The sequence below is a fragment of the Sminthopsis crassicaudata genome, chromosome 4, assembly GCF_048593235.1.
Source record: "Sminthopsis crassicaudata isolate SCR6 chromosome 4, ASM4859323v1, whole genome shotgun sequence".
Classification (NCBI taxonomy): Eukaryota; Metazoa; Chordata; class Mammalia; order Dasyuromorphia; family Dasyuridae; genus Sminthopsis; species Sminthopsis crassicaudata.
This window is the reverse complement of record NC_133620.1, coordinates 380478832-380494965: the sequence shown is the minus strand read 5'-3', so window position 1 is coordinate 380494965 and position 16134 is coordinate 380478832. Positions and strand designations below refer to the sequence as shown.

Sequence of the window (16134 nt, the reverse complement as noted above, 5' to 3'; positions counted from 1 at the left end):
TGTAGCCACCAAGTATAAAAACATATGTTGATTTATTTTGGACGGTCTTTATGAGTAGTTCATAGAACTTCTTTAATTCTTAATCCTGCATAAGATATATGTTATCTAAGCTATAGTTATCTTTGTGGTGGTTCTTTTGTTCATCATGGATGTTATAGTTCAAAATGACTAAATGCTATATGAAATGGCATTTTTAAAAAATTACCCAAAGACTCAACTCTACTAGTCCTTATTTTCACTTCCCCAGCATGAACCTATATAAGTTATCCTCCTATTTAGCTTCATCTACCCTTTTGTCTTGGGATTTCATTTGTAGTATAAAATGTCACTGATATAATAAGTTCATTCCTTTTGTAGTAGGCTAAGTAATTTTACTAGGCTTATAAATTACAATGCTCTATTTAAAGAATTTCAGGGGCCTGTTTCTGAGCTTGTATTTTTGCAGTGGAACCAAAAAAGTAACTCTCATTTTGAATCAGGGCACATCCCCTCTAAGCCTGGTGTGTACATACCAAACAGCCCTTGGGGTATTACGTACTACTCAAATCAGCCATTACATATTGCAATTTATTATTGCATTTATTATTTTCTACTACATATATTATTTTACTATTTACTATTGTTTATTAAATTGTACCACAGTTGACTGAAAAATTACAACTTAAATGGTGATTGGCAAAGTGGAAAACTTTAGATGAGCTTCTGGCTGCTAGAAATTATGATAATTTTTGCCACTGGTAAATATTTAAAACTCATTTTGTGATCTCAGTTCAGTTTCTCTGAAAATTAATTCCACATGGTTATTCTGTTGTCCTTTTTAAACTCAGCCTAAATTTACAAAACCCCCGTCAAAACATTAAAAAATTTAAAAACGATAAGCTGTATGCAAAGCTATACTTGGGGTTTTATTGTCTTTAGTAGATTTTCTCAATTTGTGGGAAGATATTGTTTTTCTTTTAAAAAATAGGTTTTATTTTTCATTGACTTTTCCCAGTTTTCTATTTTTAAAAATAAGGAGTTTTTCTCTTTTTAGATGACTCTGTATCCAGCTGTGAAGAATCTCCTGAAGGAGGGGATTTATCTTATACTGGATCTCTGCATTGAACGGGACATCCATTTCCTAAGGACTTCATTACAACCTGGTGTGAGAGAAGTCTTTAAAGAACTTTACAATGACTATACCAAATATCACAAGAATAAAAACAGAGGAGAAGAAAAATATACTGCTTAATGCATTTTTTGCAATAGCCTTACAAAACTGCTATTATTGATAATTTCAAATTGTATTGAACTTCTAAATTAAGGTACATCTTCTAATTTTATAATTTAAATGAATTAATGGAAAATCTCATTAATTTTATATATTATATTTTACTGGGTATATATATGTGTATTTATATATATAATACTTTTGTATTTTTTTTTATGTCAGTTTTACTACTAATTCTAAAGCCAAGAATTCTGGAAATAGAATATGAAATACTGTTATCTCAATAAAAAAATATTCCATGCACTGATTTTCCCATGTGATTCTTGAGTGAGGTTTATTTTCTCTTGTGAGAATTTTCTCACAACTTATCTTGTTGTCTGTCAGGAAGCATCTTTGTGGCTGCTCTTGGCATTATGTGTTTTCCCCAAGCCTTGGGGCCTTTAGTTGGTATCAAGGAGGAAAAATAACTCTTTGGATTTGAGGAGTTTATCTTTGGGGACTGTTCTTGCTTTGTGTCCACTGAGTGGGAAATCTGGAAAGCTGCGCTTCTGTATTCTTGTTGAATGTTAGTATTTAGTGAAATGGTTAACCTTTTTTTTTTTTTTTTTTTTTTTTTTTTGCCTTTTTGTCAGTTTTTCCTAAGATCATGATTAGTGCCATAAGCACCATAAACTGATGCCAGCTTATGCCTGGCTTAAGACAATGATAATTGGGGCAGAGGTTCCTAACATGGCAGCCTTACACCTGGCATGCCAAGGATCTCTGTCCACTGGAATCCTGTTTGTGGTGCCCTTTTATCTCTACCTTCACCTTCTATTAACTATTCTTTAACTTTATTTCCAAACCCCATAATAAACCTCCTTTATCAATCTAGGTTTTCAGGTCTGTAAATTCCTTTACAGGGGACTCTGCGCCGCCACTAGACTTCATTTAATTTTGTATCCTTGCACTGAATCCAAAGGCGGTGCAGGGGAGCTCTATTTGACTCTCTGTACCCCGAATCTGCCACTAGACCTCAATTAAACCTAATTTCATTCTAAACCTCATCAATTTGATCTTCACAATAGCTTTGGGAGAGAATGCTGAAGTACCTGCCCAGCAGCACTTGCAGGATTTGAACTGAGTCTTTGAGTTCAGGACCCTCACTCTCCACTGAGCCACCTCACTGCCATTGGGTGGGGGAAGCTTACCTCTGCTTCCACCCTGATATGTGACTTTGGATAACTCATTTCCATTCTGGGAAGTTTCCTCTTCTGTTGAATGAAGGCGCTGGACTGATTCTCTAAGATCACTCACTCCTAGACCTAACGTGCTGTGTCATCTTTTAGACTGCAGGGATAGGTTGGCACTATTTTTGTAAAGAAGTAGTTGAAAGGAAAATTCACTCAATCCATTTCTAGGATGGATTTTCCTGTGCCCTGAACTTTTCTATACCTCAGGTTTTCCTGCTGTATCCTGTTATTGCTTCATATTTTGTAGGGATCTGTCCTGATGTTCACTTTCTGTGACTACTTTTGCTTTTATATCTATGTCCATCCTGTTCCTTGGCTCAGGCCCTCGGAGTTCTCTTCACTGATTTTCTGATTTTTTCTTGCCCATTTAGTCCCACCAGCCATGCAGTTCTTCTCCTGGGAGAAGGGAGAAGCTGTGAAATGTGTTAGGTATTGGGTTCTGCGCTGTGTTCTGGGCCATGGTCCTTGGGGTCCTGGCTTTGGGCTGGGTGCTGGGTGGGGCTCCGGACTCTGGACTCTTAGCTCTGTGCTTGGGCTGGAGTCCTCCATGCCAGGATGTGCAAGTAGTCTGCTGGGCCACACGACTTTGTCTTTGGGCTTTAGACAAAAGGATCCAGAATGCTCTAGAGCTTTAGATGCTCTTCTCTTCCAGGTTCTTCCTCAGATCATTGTGAGAAACGGTAGCTCCCAAAGAGCAGGAGTCCTTGGAGTACATTTGGAAGGACCATTCATTAGCCATGGGAAAGGGGGGCACATCCTGAATCCCACCTTCGCACTTTTGAGACTGATGCATTCCAGGAATTGCTGAAAACATAGATCCCTGGAAAATGTTGCCATAATCACCCATGCCCCTGAACTTAAATGCAGTTATGAGGTCATCAGAGAAATCACTTCCCGTGGCATCTGAATGGATTGAGTGAATTTTCCTTTCAACTACTTCTTTACAAAAATAGTGCCAACCTATCCCTGCAGTCTAAAAGATGACACAGCACGTTAGGTCTAGGAGTATCTCACTTGAAGGAGGCTGAAGAAGCAGCCCAGAATGCAGCCACTTTTATCACCCATCTCTTCAATGCCGTGCCGCCTTTTCATCATCGTGATCCTGGCATTGTGGGTCTTTTGACTAGTGACCAGATACCACCTGGACGGCAAGTGTTCTTTGGAATGATCGCAGATGGTATCCACCAATCCTGCAGCCTTAAGAATTGCACACTGCGCCCATCCCAAAGGGCTTGTGCTGGTTACAGATGCTCTTCCTGCCCTGGGCTTGGGCAATGGTCGACACACATTGGGTCAGCAAGATGTTGAGGTGGATGGGCTGACAGGCTGTGTGGCTGGTACCAAGACACTTGGTGACAGTGTGGCCCCATTGGATGCTTGTGTCCAGCACTTCCTCCACGCCACAGGCTGCAGTGTGGAGATGGCACTTGAGGCTGCAACCCTGCACCCAGCCCAGCTGCTAGGGATAGAAAAACAAAAGGGGATCTTGGACTTTGGCTCCAATGCGGACTTCGTGGTCCTCGATGACTCCCTGAATGTCAAAGCCACATACATTGCAGGGAACTGGTGTGACAGGACGAGACTCTGCTCAGCCTTCCGCTAGATGCTGCCTCTGCATTGAAGTTGGCAGCTTCCTTGGTGTCTTAAATATCTAAGAAGACAGAAGTTCCTGGCCCTTCTAGACCTTATACTTGAAGGAGTAGTGGGTCAAAGTCTTGAACATGGACTCCATGGGAAGATCCCTTCTGTGGTCTTCTACCCTCTGAAATAAAATGGCTACTACTAATCCTGCTGCTACCCCTCCTTGCTCCATGATGAATCATGATTGATTGGGAGCTTTGGCAATTAGTCCCTTCCCTCTTGAATCCACAACAGAGATGTATGTAGCAAGCTGTCGGCTCCAGAACCTGCTGATCGCTCTTTGGGAGGAGATCTGCCGTGTCAACTCAAATCTCTCGGACAGATTCTTCTTCCTGTAGAGAGCCGTTGTCTCCAGACAGTTGCCGTTAACTGTCGTCCAGAGAAGTGACTTCCCTTCCTGCAGAGAGCCCCGTCAAGCCTGGTCTAAAGCAGAGACTGACTTTTTTCCTCCCGAGCTGCCCTCTTTATCCTCCCAGAGAATGGGTGTGGGATAATGCAAGGGCTTCTGGGAAGAACTATTTCTCTATCCTAAGAAGTTAGAACAGTTTAGTGTTTTTCTAAATTATGGAGGTTAAGTTGATGGTAATCAAAGAGAGAGGGAGAGATTTTGAAGGAAGAAGCATTAGCTTTGAAAAGGCAATGGTTTTACCAAAGAGGTTTTCCATAATGTTTACATATTCTGTGTTTCTTCTTGTTGACCTTGAAAATATTTTCAAAATACTTTTTGTATTTTCTATTTGAACATATGTTCAGTTTGATCTGGGAAAATGAAAACATGCACAATGAATCTTGACTCAGTCAACCAGATGAAATGGCCTAACCAATGGAGTGGTGGAACATTACTATTGTCTAGATGCTTTTTGGGTGAAAGTGCTGAAATTGTTGTCATGTTCTTTAAAAATTATTCAAAACCCCAGGGAGCAATGTCTTTCAGTTTCTTATATGCTATTTATATAAAAAGTTTTAAAATTAATTTTCACAATTTCTCCAATTCCTCCTTTGTAAAATATAAAAGAAAAAACAAAAACCCAGAATTTATGTTTGAACATTTTAAATATTGTATTCAAAGTTGCTGTCTATTTGACTATATATCTATTTATGTGTCAAGTCTTATTGATTCTCCTTGCATAATACCTTTTAGATTCATCCTCTTTTCTTTACTCATATCTTGGTTCAGGTTTACACAATTACAATCGTTTCTTAATTGGTTTCTTTAACTCAAGTATCTTCCCTCTCCCATCTGTCCTCTATCTACTTAGCTGCCAGAGTGACAGCACAGATATGACCAGATCATTCACCTTCTCACTAAAATCCAGTGGTTCCCTCTTACCTCTAGGGTCAAATAGAGTGAAGACCTTTATAATATGGCATTAGCCTACCACTTCAGCCCTATATATGACTCCTTTTCACGTACTATATAATCCAGTCCTTGCTATTCTTCACACGTCCCTGCCATTTCTGTGCTGTTGGCTAAGCTGAAGTAAGAATAGTAGTAGAAATGAAAACATTACCTTCTCCCCTAGAATTTGTAGAATCTCTTGTTTTCCTCCAATTTTATATTAAATGCCGTCTCCAACAAGAGACCTTTCCTAATCTAATTACCTACCAGTGTCTCCCACAACAAAATCTAATTACAAGAATTTTTGTAGTTTTGTCTATATATTCACAGTATAAATCACAATCCCTACAATATAGTAGATATTTCTTAAATATCTATTAACTGATGTATTGGTAGGAGCAGTACCTAAGCTAGGTGATACAGGCCAGAGTTAAACTTAGAAGTCTTCCTGACTCCAGGCCAGCATTATTTCCTGGGCCATCTAACTGCCTCATTGGAAAATGTAGGTGATCAATAAATAAAAGATTTCACTAAAAACAAACAAATAAATAAAAAATAACAACAATGTGTGATAAACAACAAATTCTAGAATCATCTGCCAATGTTTTACTGGTTAGTGATTGTTGAAGAGCAACTACTCCAAAAACTTTCCCCCTTTCAAAAATATCAGCCACTTGGCTTTTCTTTTTCTTTTAAAATATGAAATTATGTTCTGTGGATAATGCTAAACTTAGAATCAGGAAATTTGAATTTAAATCCTGTGTCAGACCTTTACTAAGTTTGTGACTTCAGGCAAGCCATCCCCACACTTAATAAAGTCCAATGGCTCCCTATATCTACAGAATTAAATAAAATTTCTCTGTTGATATTCAGAATTTTTTTTTTTTTTTTTGGTGGGGAGGTGGGGGGAGTGGGAGGGTGGGGGTGGGGTCAGGCAGTTGGGATTAAGTGACTTGCCCAGTCACTTACTTAGCTAGTAAGTGTCTGAGGCTGGATTTGAACTCAGTTCCTCCTGACTCTAGGGCCAGTGCTCCATCCCCTGTGCCATCTAGTAGCTGTCCCTCAAAACTCTTCATAGCCTACTTCCCCCAAACCTTTTCAAGTCTTTAAAACCTAATACCCTGTACACTTACGCTTTTAATACAATGATACTGGCCTCCTTGTTGTTCCTTGAACAAGATAGTCTTACCTTGGCTCCCCCTCATGCCTGAAATGCTCTCACTCCTTAACCCCAATTACTGGCTTCCTTCAAGTCCTAATTAAAATCCCACCTTCTACAGGAAGCCTTTTCTAGTCCTTCTGAATTCTAGTGCCTTCCCTCTGTTGCTTATTTCCTATATATTCTGCTTATTTGTACATATTTGCTTGTTGTCTCCTTAGATTGTGAATTCCTTGAGGACAGTAACTGTCTTTTGCCTTTCTTTGTATCTCTATTGCTTAGCACAGTGTTTGGCACATAATAGACAATTAGAAATAAGGAGAGGTGAAAGAGAGAGAATGTAGACCAATGAAAATAAAATTTAATTTAAAAAGAAAGCTAACTATAATAAGTGCTCCCCCTTCCTTTCTTCTCATTCTCTTCTAAACCCTCTTTAGTCTAATTTTTGACTGCATTATCAACTGAAATTGCTCTCTCCAAAGTTATCAATGATTTCCTAATTGTCAGATTAAGTGGCTTTCTCCCTCTAGTCCTCATCTTCTTTGACCTCTCAGTTGCATTTGAACACTATTGATTACCTTTCCCTCCTAGGTACACTGCCTTTTCTGGGTTTTTGGGACATTGCTTTCTCTGGATTCTTCTATCTAGCCGTTTATTCTCAGTTTCTTCTCTTCTCTTCTCTTCTCTTCTCTTCTCTTCTCTTCTCTTCTCTTCTCTTCTCTTCTCTTCTCTTCTCTTCTCTTCTCTTCTCTTCTCTTCTCTTCTCTTCTCTTCTCTTCTCTTCTCTTCTCTTCTCTTCTCTTCTCTTCTCTTCTCTTCTCTTCTCTTCTCTTCTCTTCTCTTCTCTTCTCTTCTCTTCTCTTCTCTTCTCTTCTCTTCTCTTCTCTTCTCTTCTCCTTTCTTCTCTTTTCCTTTCTTTTCCTTTCTTTTCTTTTCTTTTCCTTTCTTTTCCTTTCTTTTCTTTTCTTTTCCTTTCTTTTCCTTTCTTTTCTTTTCTTTTCTTTTCTTTTCTTTTCTTTTCTTTTCTTTTCTTTTCTTTTCTTTTCTTTTCTTTTCTTTTCTTTTCTTTTCTTTTCTTTTCTTTTCTTTTCTTTTCTTTTCTTTTCTTTTCTTTTCTTTTCTTTTCTTTTCTTTTCTTTTCTTTCCTTTTCTTTTTCTTTTTCTTTTCTTCTCCATAACTAACCTTGGGTATCTCCCAAGAGTCTATTCCCTTTTCTCTTTTCTCTATACTATTTCTTTTGGTGATCTTATCAGCTCTCATTGGTTCAGTTATCATCTCTGTGCAGATAATTCCCAGATCTAGATATACAGTTTTAATTTATCTCCAGATCTCCAGTACCACAACTCTTATTAGTGGAGTCTTAACTGCTGTTCTAACCCCAACAATCCTGTCACTTTCTTTTTGTCATGGACTTCATTAAAGGCTCTTTACGAGTTCTGATGGGTTCCTAGGCAGGTAGTAAGATGAGTGTTGACTAGAGAGACCCAAATTACTGTAAACAATCACCAAGCTTCTTCCTGAGGCAAGTAAGGGAAGAGCACTGACAAAATTATTGATTATCTTTTAAGTGGACCTTTATTACAGTCTCACACTTGGTTTTAGTCCCTGGTTGAATTCCTAGCCCCATTCTTCGAACTGACAAAAACTTCATTACTAAGTGCCCTCCCACACTTAACCCCCCATCTCTCCCACACTCCTGCAGTTACTGTATTCAATCAGGAGGCCAAGTGGTGATGTCAACCCTCCAGGTTATTTTTCCTCAATAAAAGAACCTACCTGTACCTCACTCCCTTGCTAATTCATTAGCCTGCCAGTCAGTATTCTTAAATTCAAAAAAGTCCTAACTGTCCATCTTTGCTTTCCATGTGCTCTGTCTTGCACTATTTATTCTTTTTTCCCCCTTTCCTCTTAACCACTGCAGTTAAGCATGGATATATATATGTATGTGTACATAAATACATATATGCCCACATATTCACACACACGTGTGTGTATGCACAAACATACATAGCCTACATATACATATAACCCCATCTCACACACACACACACACACACACACAGACATATATATCTCCAGTATATTTCATGTTCTGTTGTACATACATTAAATGTTAGGGAGAGAGAACAGAAGTTCTGCTCATTATGTTTACAACAGAAGTTATCTTTCTCTCAAACCTTCCCTTTTTACAAACTTCCTTGTATTCATCTCAGCCTCAGACTTGCAACCCTAGCTTTATCCTCACTTTCCCACTGTCACTCATCCAAAACACCCAATCTATTGTCACTTGTGTCTTCCCATTTGTTGTATTTGTTTGCCTTTCTCTGTACTCACATAGTTACCAACTTAGTTCAGCTCTTGCCCTTGTTAATGTTCATTCAATCATGTGTGACTCTTTGTGATCCTATTTAAGATTTTGGGCTTCTCAAGAAAAGAAGTTTAAAAAATCTTTTTTTTTTTTTTTCTTTCTCTTCCTCTGCCTCTGGTTGACTGTAACAGCTTTGCAGGAAGAAGGGGAGAGAAGGAGAAAAATAAAAACATAGATTAAAAGTTTGGGAAGTTTTGAGAAAATAGAAGAACAGTGGCTATTACTCCTGTAAACAAGAGGCCCTGTTATCAGAACTCAGGCTTGTGGAATCCTGCCAGAAAAAAAGGTTGTTGTTTTTTTTCCAGGTAAAGCATGAATTGGTGCTTAACTCTTTCCTGGCTTACTAAAGACGTTTGAATAGAATATCAAGGTAGATTTTAGGATATTTCACAAGCTAAAGTACTGATTAATTTTAAAATAACTTTAAATTGGTATGTGTGTTAAGATTGGAAATAAGAAATTGCAGATATTGGAAGGGAGGAATAAAAATAGAGTAAAAGAGAAGTAGCTGAACACGGGGGCTCTCTGACCTGTTGGACTTGTGGGGAAACTCAGCATGTTTCTAAAAATTGTCCCAGGAGAAGAAAGAAAAGTCATTATTAGCAAATTTGCTTTCATAGAATTAGAGAACAGAAAGTTTAAGAAAGCTAAATTGGTAATTGTTTGTCTGCAACATTTGATTAAGAGTTTTGGGAACTTATTATATTTTAAAGAGGTACTTTAATTTTGAAATTGGGGGAAATAATTTTACTGTTGCCTTGAGGAAAAAAAATCTTAAGAATTGTTTGAATATTGAGGCCTTTACAACTGAAGAGAAAAACATTTTTTTTTATTTTTTGGTTGGACTTCAAATTTAAAATATAGGTTATTAAACAAAATGCCAGTAGCTTACCTTAGGGGAGGTCGTATTTGTATCTCTCTAATTAAATGGTATGTTGCTTTCTAGAAGTATTGGGTAATTTAATTTGTAAACTATATTATAAGTTTTATGCAATTTGGTTCAAAATTAATTGTGAATCTTGAAGTTTAAAGTTTAAAAAAAGGTGATTTAAAGAAAAGGGAAAAGAGAGATTGGTTTGGGAGTGTTTAAAGTCTGTTGGAGAAGGTCTGAGCAAGTAGGCATTAGGAGGAAGGAGACAGAGATGGGACAGGAGAATGAAGGTGATTTAAGAAGGATTGATTAGTAGGAGCAAATGATTTCAAGAAGAAATCAGTGGGAAAAAGAAGGAATTGGTTGGAAAGAGTAGTCACAGAGAGACGGCTGTGAGACGGGATGTGTTTTTGCAGGGATGGGGGAGCAGCAGTGGAAAGATGCAACTGCTTTTGGCTGAAGAAAGCAAACTGATTTAAAGGCACAGGCTGCTCTTACAAGATATTAATTGATTGAACATTTGTTTCTTTAGATACATAATGGTTATGAAAATTAAAGAATATGATCAGAAATGTGATCTATAGTTTGAAAGGGTTATTTCAAAAAGTTTAATTGATGTTTTCAAGAAATATTCAGTTTCTTTTATGTGAAAATAGGAAGTTTTAATTAACTGTATTGATGCCAGTTATCTGAAAGGGACTCCAAGAATAATAGTTTTTGCCTTCTTCCTTTTGAAAATGTTTTTGTTGTGAACAACATGTAGTTTGGGATTTTTCTGTGTATTGGTATTTTAAAAGCAAAACAATTGGTATAATATCACCTTATTCAAGATTCAACATCTACTTGGGTATGTAAGAATTGTATGAATTTTCTGGGATAAATTTCTTACTGTTACTGATATAAGGTCATGGTAAATCAATGTTTGACATTGAGAGCTTTCTCTTTCTTATCTTAGGATGGGACGACTCATCCTCCTGAGGTTTTAATAAACAACTTTTCTGAGTGATCTTTCAGTAGTCATTTTGGGTAAGGGTCTTCTACATCCCTCACAGTTGCTTTCTTGTAGGTTTTTTTGTTCTCTGCTGTGTACTTCTTACTTTATTGTTTTTTCCCCTTTCATCTGCCTACATATACTTACCTGGATACATATACACACTTAAATATACATACACATATGTACATACATACATATACATCTAAAACAATATGGCTAATATATAATAAAGATTTCTTTCTTGATTTTGACTTTGTCTAAGATCAGTGATTAATCAGTTAATTAATTTTTTTTCTAAAAAATTCTACTCTTGATTATTGTTATTATGATTTTTATATGTCTAATTTTCTATCCATGGTAACTTTTCTACTTTAATTTTATCTGTTAGCTTGCCTTGCTATTACTTACATGCATGTATGCCACCCTCCCATGCATGGATCCCTCCCTTATCTTCTCTTCCTATGCTTTCCTTACCTCTTTATCCCATTCTTATCAACTTAAACACTTTCCCCACTCTTGTTAATCTAAACAACCTACTTCACCTAATTCTATGTCCCTTTTTCTTCCTTTTTATCCCTTCCTCTTTATTCTGCAATCCTTATCTCATTCCCATTGATTTGCACATTGTTCTATATCTCACCTTATCCTATTCCCTTTCCTCTTATTTCTCTTATACCCTTCTTGGCATGTATGTATGTGTTCCCTCATTAACCCACTCCCATTTTAGTAGATTCTCAGAACCCCTAGCCCTTCTCCCCCATCTAATTCTTTAGTATTGACTCTGAGGCTCTTACACCTCATTCATATAGCATAATTACTATTTGTTCTTATTGAGTCCCCTGAAATTAGTCCTTGATGTTGGTTCTTAAATATTACATTTTCTATTGAGTTCAAGTTTGTTTGATACAATATCTTGAAAATCTGACATTTGTTGGAGTGTCCATTTTAAAAATTCAATTTTATACTTAATTTTGCTAAACATAAAATTTTCAGCCACAACCTAATTTTTTTGATTATCAACATATAATATTCCAGGAACTGTAGTCATGTATTGCAGTATTTATTGACAAATCATGTGCAATTATTATTGTAGCTCCAATATTTGTTATTGTTGTTGCTTGTAAAATTTTCTCTTTGAATTGGGGGTTTTGAAATTTAGCAATGATATTTCTATATGTTTTTGTTGTGCTACAGTTTCCTTCAATTGTTCTGCCTCAGTTTCTTTAAATTGTTCTGCCTTAATCTCCCTGATTTCAACCCCCTTTCCTGACCATTAGAACTGATATAAATTAGGGCTGGGAGCCCTGACCATTAGCATTCTATGGAGCCATAAATTGCAGAAGCATATCTCTCTTATTCCATATTTCCTGTCTCTATGTTCATTACCTACTTCACTTCCAACTTATCTGGAATTTATGGTCCTCATCCCCAAGCTGTCAGAACCAAATTTATGGTCCATTTCTTGAAATTCCCACTTACCAGTTCTAAACTTCCCCCCCTCCCCCATTCCCACCTCTGCCTTTTATTTCCCTGATAGCTGCAACCTATAAAAATCCCTGGAATTCTTCTCTCGTTACTGAATGCTTTGAGATTGGAGTCCCATTCAGTCTGCTGGGGTCAATATGGATCCTGTTTTGGTACCAGAAAATCTCTCCCTCTCAAATAAAATATTAAAAACTCTCTAATTTCTATCTTTCCTCAGTTTCTTTGGCATTAGTTTTCTTTGTTGAATTTCTTTGAGGTGGGTAGTTAGACTTTTTTCTATTACTGTTTTCCCCTCTTGGTCTATCAGTTAGGCCAGTTATCTTTAATTATTTCTTGTTATATTGTGTTAATATATTCTTTTTTTTGGTCATAGCTTTTAGATAGTCCAATATTTTTTCTTCTTGATCTGTTCTCCAGATCAGTTATTTTTCTTATGTTTCACATGATCCTCAATTTTTTTTCATTATATTTTCTTTTATTATTTCTTGGATTCTTGTAACTTCCCTGGCTTCACCTTGCCCAATACTGATTTTCAAAATTTTTTTCTTCTTTAAGACTATGGGACTTACCTTTCTAGTTTGTGGACTTTTTTTTTTTCATAATTTTTTTGTTTTTCTTGGATTATTCTTTTATTATTATTATTATTATTATTTAGTTTTTCTTCAATCTCTCTTGTTTGATTTAAAAATTTTTTTTTTAATTTTTCTACAAATTCTTTTTGGGCAGGTAACTTTAACATTACTCTTTGGGATAGGGGAGGCTTTTTTTTTAATCTGAAAAATGAACCACAGTCTTTACTATTCCCATAATAAATTTCTATAATTGGGTTCTTTCTCTATTATCTGCTCATTTCTTTTTAAAATAAGGACTTAATAATGCAATCTCCTCTAGTCTTGGGGTGGGAGGATAGTACCTCTGACTTCTTGTTTTCATTTGGTTTTTCCTTCCAATCTGGAACCCAAAACCAAGAAATCCACCCTCCTATAAGTGCCCAGAGCCAATCGTTCCTCTGTACTCATCGAATGTGTGCTGGTTCCTTCTCACTTAGTCTCATCAGCACAGCTGAGAATGGTGTTTCTAATCAGCCAAGGTTCAATCTTTCAGAACTCAGACCCTGGACTCCTCAGACTCTCCAGGAGTTGAAAGTTCCTGTGGTTTGGACTGAGCCTACCTTTGAGCTCAGTTAGCTTTGGGTCTACTCACTTCCTCTTTCAGTAGAGCTAGTCTGGAGGGGTTTACACTTCACACCAGTTAGTCTTTTGTTGGGGGGGAGGTTTCTTTGACTCTTTTCAGGTTGTCACTGGATGATCCCTGTTCCTCCAAGTCTTATTTGTTTTTCACTGCCTATGTTCCACCTGAGGCACAATTTTGTGTTTTATGTTTTTTTTTTTTTTTTTTTTTAGTGGGGATAGGGAAATCTGGAAAGTTTGGAATTTTCTAATCTACTACCATCTTCCCAGAATCCTCCTCTTGGTCCTTTATTCTAGAAGAAGATCAATGATATGATGAGGGGGATGTCTTGACATGCACACTATTAGAGCTGAGCAAAGATATCACCTTCATGCCCTCTTTCAAAGTCATTGTAGTCCATTGACAAAACAAAAGTCAAAACAAATGGCCATGATCTGGGATGCAGTGGGGGATCTTGACTTTTAAAATTTAAAGTCTGTCCCAGGTCTCAGATTGGTACCCATTCAGTAACTAAGGGCTAGGTAGGAAGACAAAATGGGGCTTGGTTTACCATCACACAGGTATCTGTCTGGGAGGGAGAAACAATCAAATATTTTTAGTCACTCTAAAAACCACAAAAACCCAAACATTGAACAACAAAGATTTGGGGTAGGGACTATTATTGATCATTAAATGAAATCCAGAGTGACTTGAGTTTAAAGGTGTAGTCTAATAGCTCCATTTGAATCACAATGGACTTTTTTTAAAAACCTATTTTTTCAGAGCTATGTTTCCAGAAATGGTGAATGAAAACTGCATGGAACAAAGCACCAATTGTCCCAGTTTTGAAATAAATAAATAGGAAAAAAAATCTAGCCCCCAAATCACGCAATATTTTAAAAAATGTATGACTAAAAATTATATTCCTCTGGACATAACACTCACATGTAAAGGCCTGATGACCCAGATGGAGAGAGGGACCAAAGTGGTGAGGGAAGGAGAAAAAAAGGAGGAGGAGGAGGAGGAAGAGAAGGGGAAGTCATCAATCTCAATAAACTTCAATAAACTTTTAAGATCAATTAGAATGTCCTTTATTTGTCATTTAAAGCTCTTCATAATCTAGCTACTTCCCACCTTATCACTCTAGGCATGCTATGATATAACTACACTGACCTGCTTGCTATTCTTTGCATAGGAAAGCCCATTTCCCTTGCCCATGCCTTTGTGCTGGCTTTCCTTCATGCTCCTAAGTTCTTTGCTCACATCCCACCCTCTCAGGAGGCCTTTTCCAGCCCCCTTCCTCCACCCTCCCACCCCACCTCCCTTTCAAATGACTTTCCATTGACTTTATATAAAATTCATATGTACTTAGCTGTTTTGTATTGTCTTCCTTTCTAGAACTCCTGGAGAACAGGAACCATTTGGACTTTTCTTTGTATCCCCAGAGATTAACACTGAGCCTGAAACACAGTGATTATTAAGTGCTTAAGTCATTTATTCTTTCTGTTCCACTTTATCCTCTTTTCCCCAAGCATCTCAGTTCATTAAAACAAACAAACAAAACTTTCAGTTCTTTTATTTATTCTAGGATTGGCCTAGAGTGTGGCCAAGCTTATGATTGTTTTAAAGACCTTAGTTAAGATTTTTACTTGGCGTCCTTTTAACCCAACATGATTTCTTTATTGAAACAAACATTTCCAGATTCCTCTTCTCCCTCCAATATTCCTCCTTTCTACCTCTTACTGGTTCATTTCCATAGCTTCAGTTCTTGAATTAAAACTTTGGGCTAGGGTAAGTATCTGCTTCCCACTGTTGGACAGAGTGGCTAGGCCCAGGTCTTGCCCTTGATGCAGTATGGAGATTGCTGTCCTGGAGAAGGTAGTTGGGTTTTGGTCTCATTTTCTCCATTGTAGAAAAAGGGTGAAGGATTGCTTGGATCCGGGTTGGGCTGGATTTTGAAGCCAAACTCTACATTGGAGTGAAACCCCTCTTGCTCCTGCACTATGCAGCTTCTTTCTGTTTCTAAAGGATTCCCAGAGAGTCACACAGGACTCATTTTTACTTTTTTTTTTTTTCCCTTCATTTTTAGCAGTTAGCTTAGTACCTGCTACATAATTATCATTTAATAAATGCTTGTTAATTGATTATTAATTGATTGTTCTTTTCTTTTTACTAGACATGCAGACTTTAAATTGATCTCTTAGGTTATCATCCTCAGGGCTCTATTTTGTGTTAGTTTCATCTTGTCTCCTTATACAATCAGCCATCAGGAGCCCTCAGTGGAGAAGCAAGTAGAGAAACCTTTTGTTTCAGCTCGTCTCTTCTTATTCAATCTTCTATGAAATGTAGGAACTCAGTGCTTTATTTCTTTTGTTCTATTAGCAGGGGGATATCTTTTACCTTTCCTTGTATCTCCAGCACATAGCAGAGTGCTTGGCACATAGTAGGCATTTAATAAATATTTATGGATTGATAATATAGCACTCTTCTTCCTTGTTAGTAGTTTGTCCATAGGGAAGCCGGGTTTCATTAAAACTTTTCATATAACTAGCTTAGCAAGTGGTCCTTGAGTTGTACTTAAAAAGGCCCAATTTCACTCCTTCCTTAAGCTTTTTTTTTTTTTTTTTTTAATGATTCGATATTTCAACTACTCTGAAAGTTCTA

General features: G+C 37.1%; 1 protein-coding gene, 1 long non-coding RNA gene and 1 pseudogene across 3 annotated transcripts in view; all 3 read left to right on the top strand.

Annotated features, from left to right (window-relative positions):
• Window positions 1–1469, top strand: part of URB2 (URB2 ribosome biogenesis homolog) — a 49983-nt gene extending 48514 nt beyond the window's left edge. The window contains exon 10 of one of the 2 annotated variants that reach the window (XM_074262374.1): window positions 1034–1469. In XM_074262374.1, the coding sequence (XP_074118475.1) occupies window positions 1034–1231 (198 nt within the window). In that variant the 3' untranslated portion in view covers window positions 1232–1469. The remainder of the gene's footprint in view (window positions 1–1033) is intronic. The other variant, XM_074262373.1, reaches the window with a different exon arrangement.
• Window positions 1470–2824: 1355 nt separating this feature from the next.
• Window positions 2825–4489, top strand: LOC141540861 (N-acetylglucosamine-6-phosphate deacetylase-like; annotated as a pseudogene).
• A 4471-nt stretch (window positions 4490–8960) lies between these two features.
• The window catches only part of LOC141541395 (uncharacterized), a 68206-nt gene continuing 61032 nt past the window's right edge, over window positions 8961–16134 (top strand). The window contains exon 1 of the long non-coding RNA XR_012481770.1: window positions 8961–9255. This is a non-coding gene — a long non-coding RNA (uncharacterized LOC141541395). The remainder of the gene's footprint in view (window positions 9256–16134) is intronic.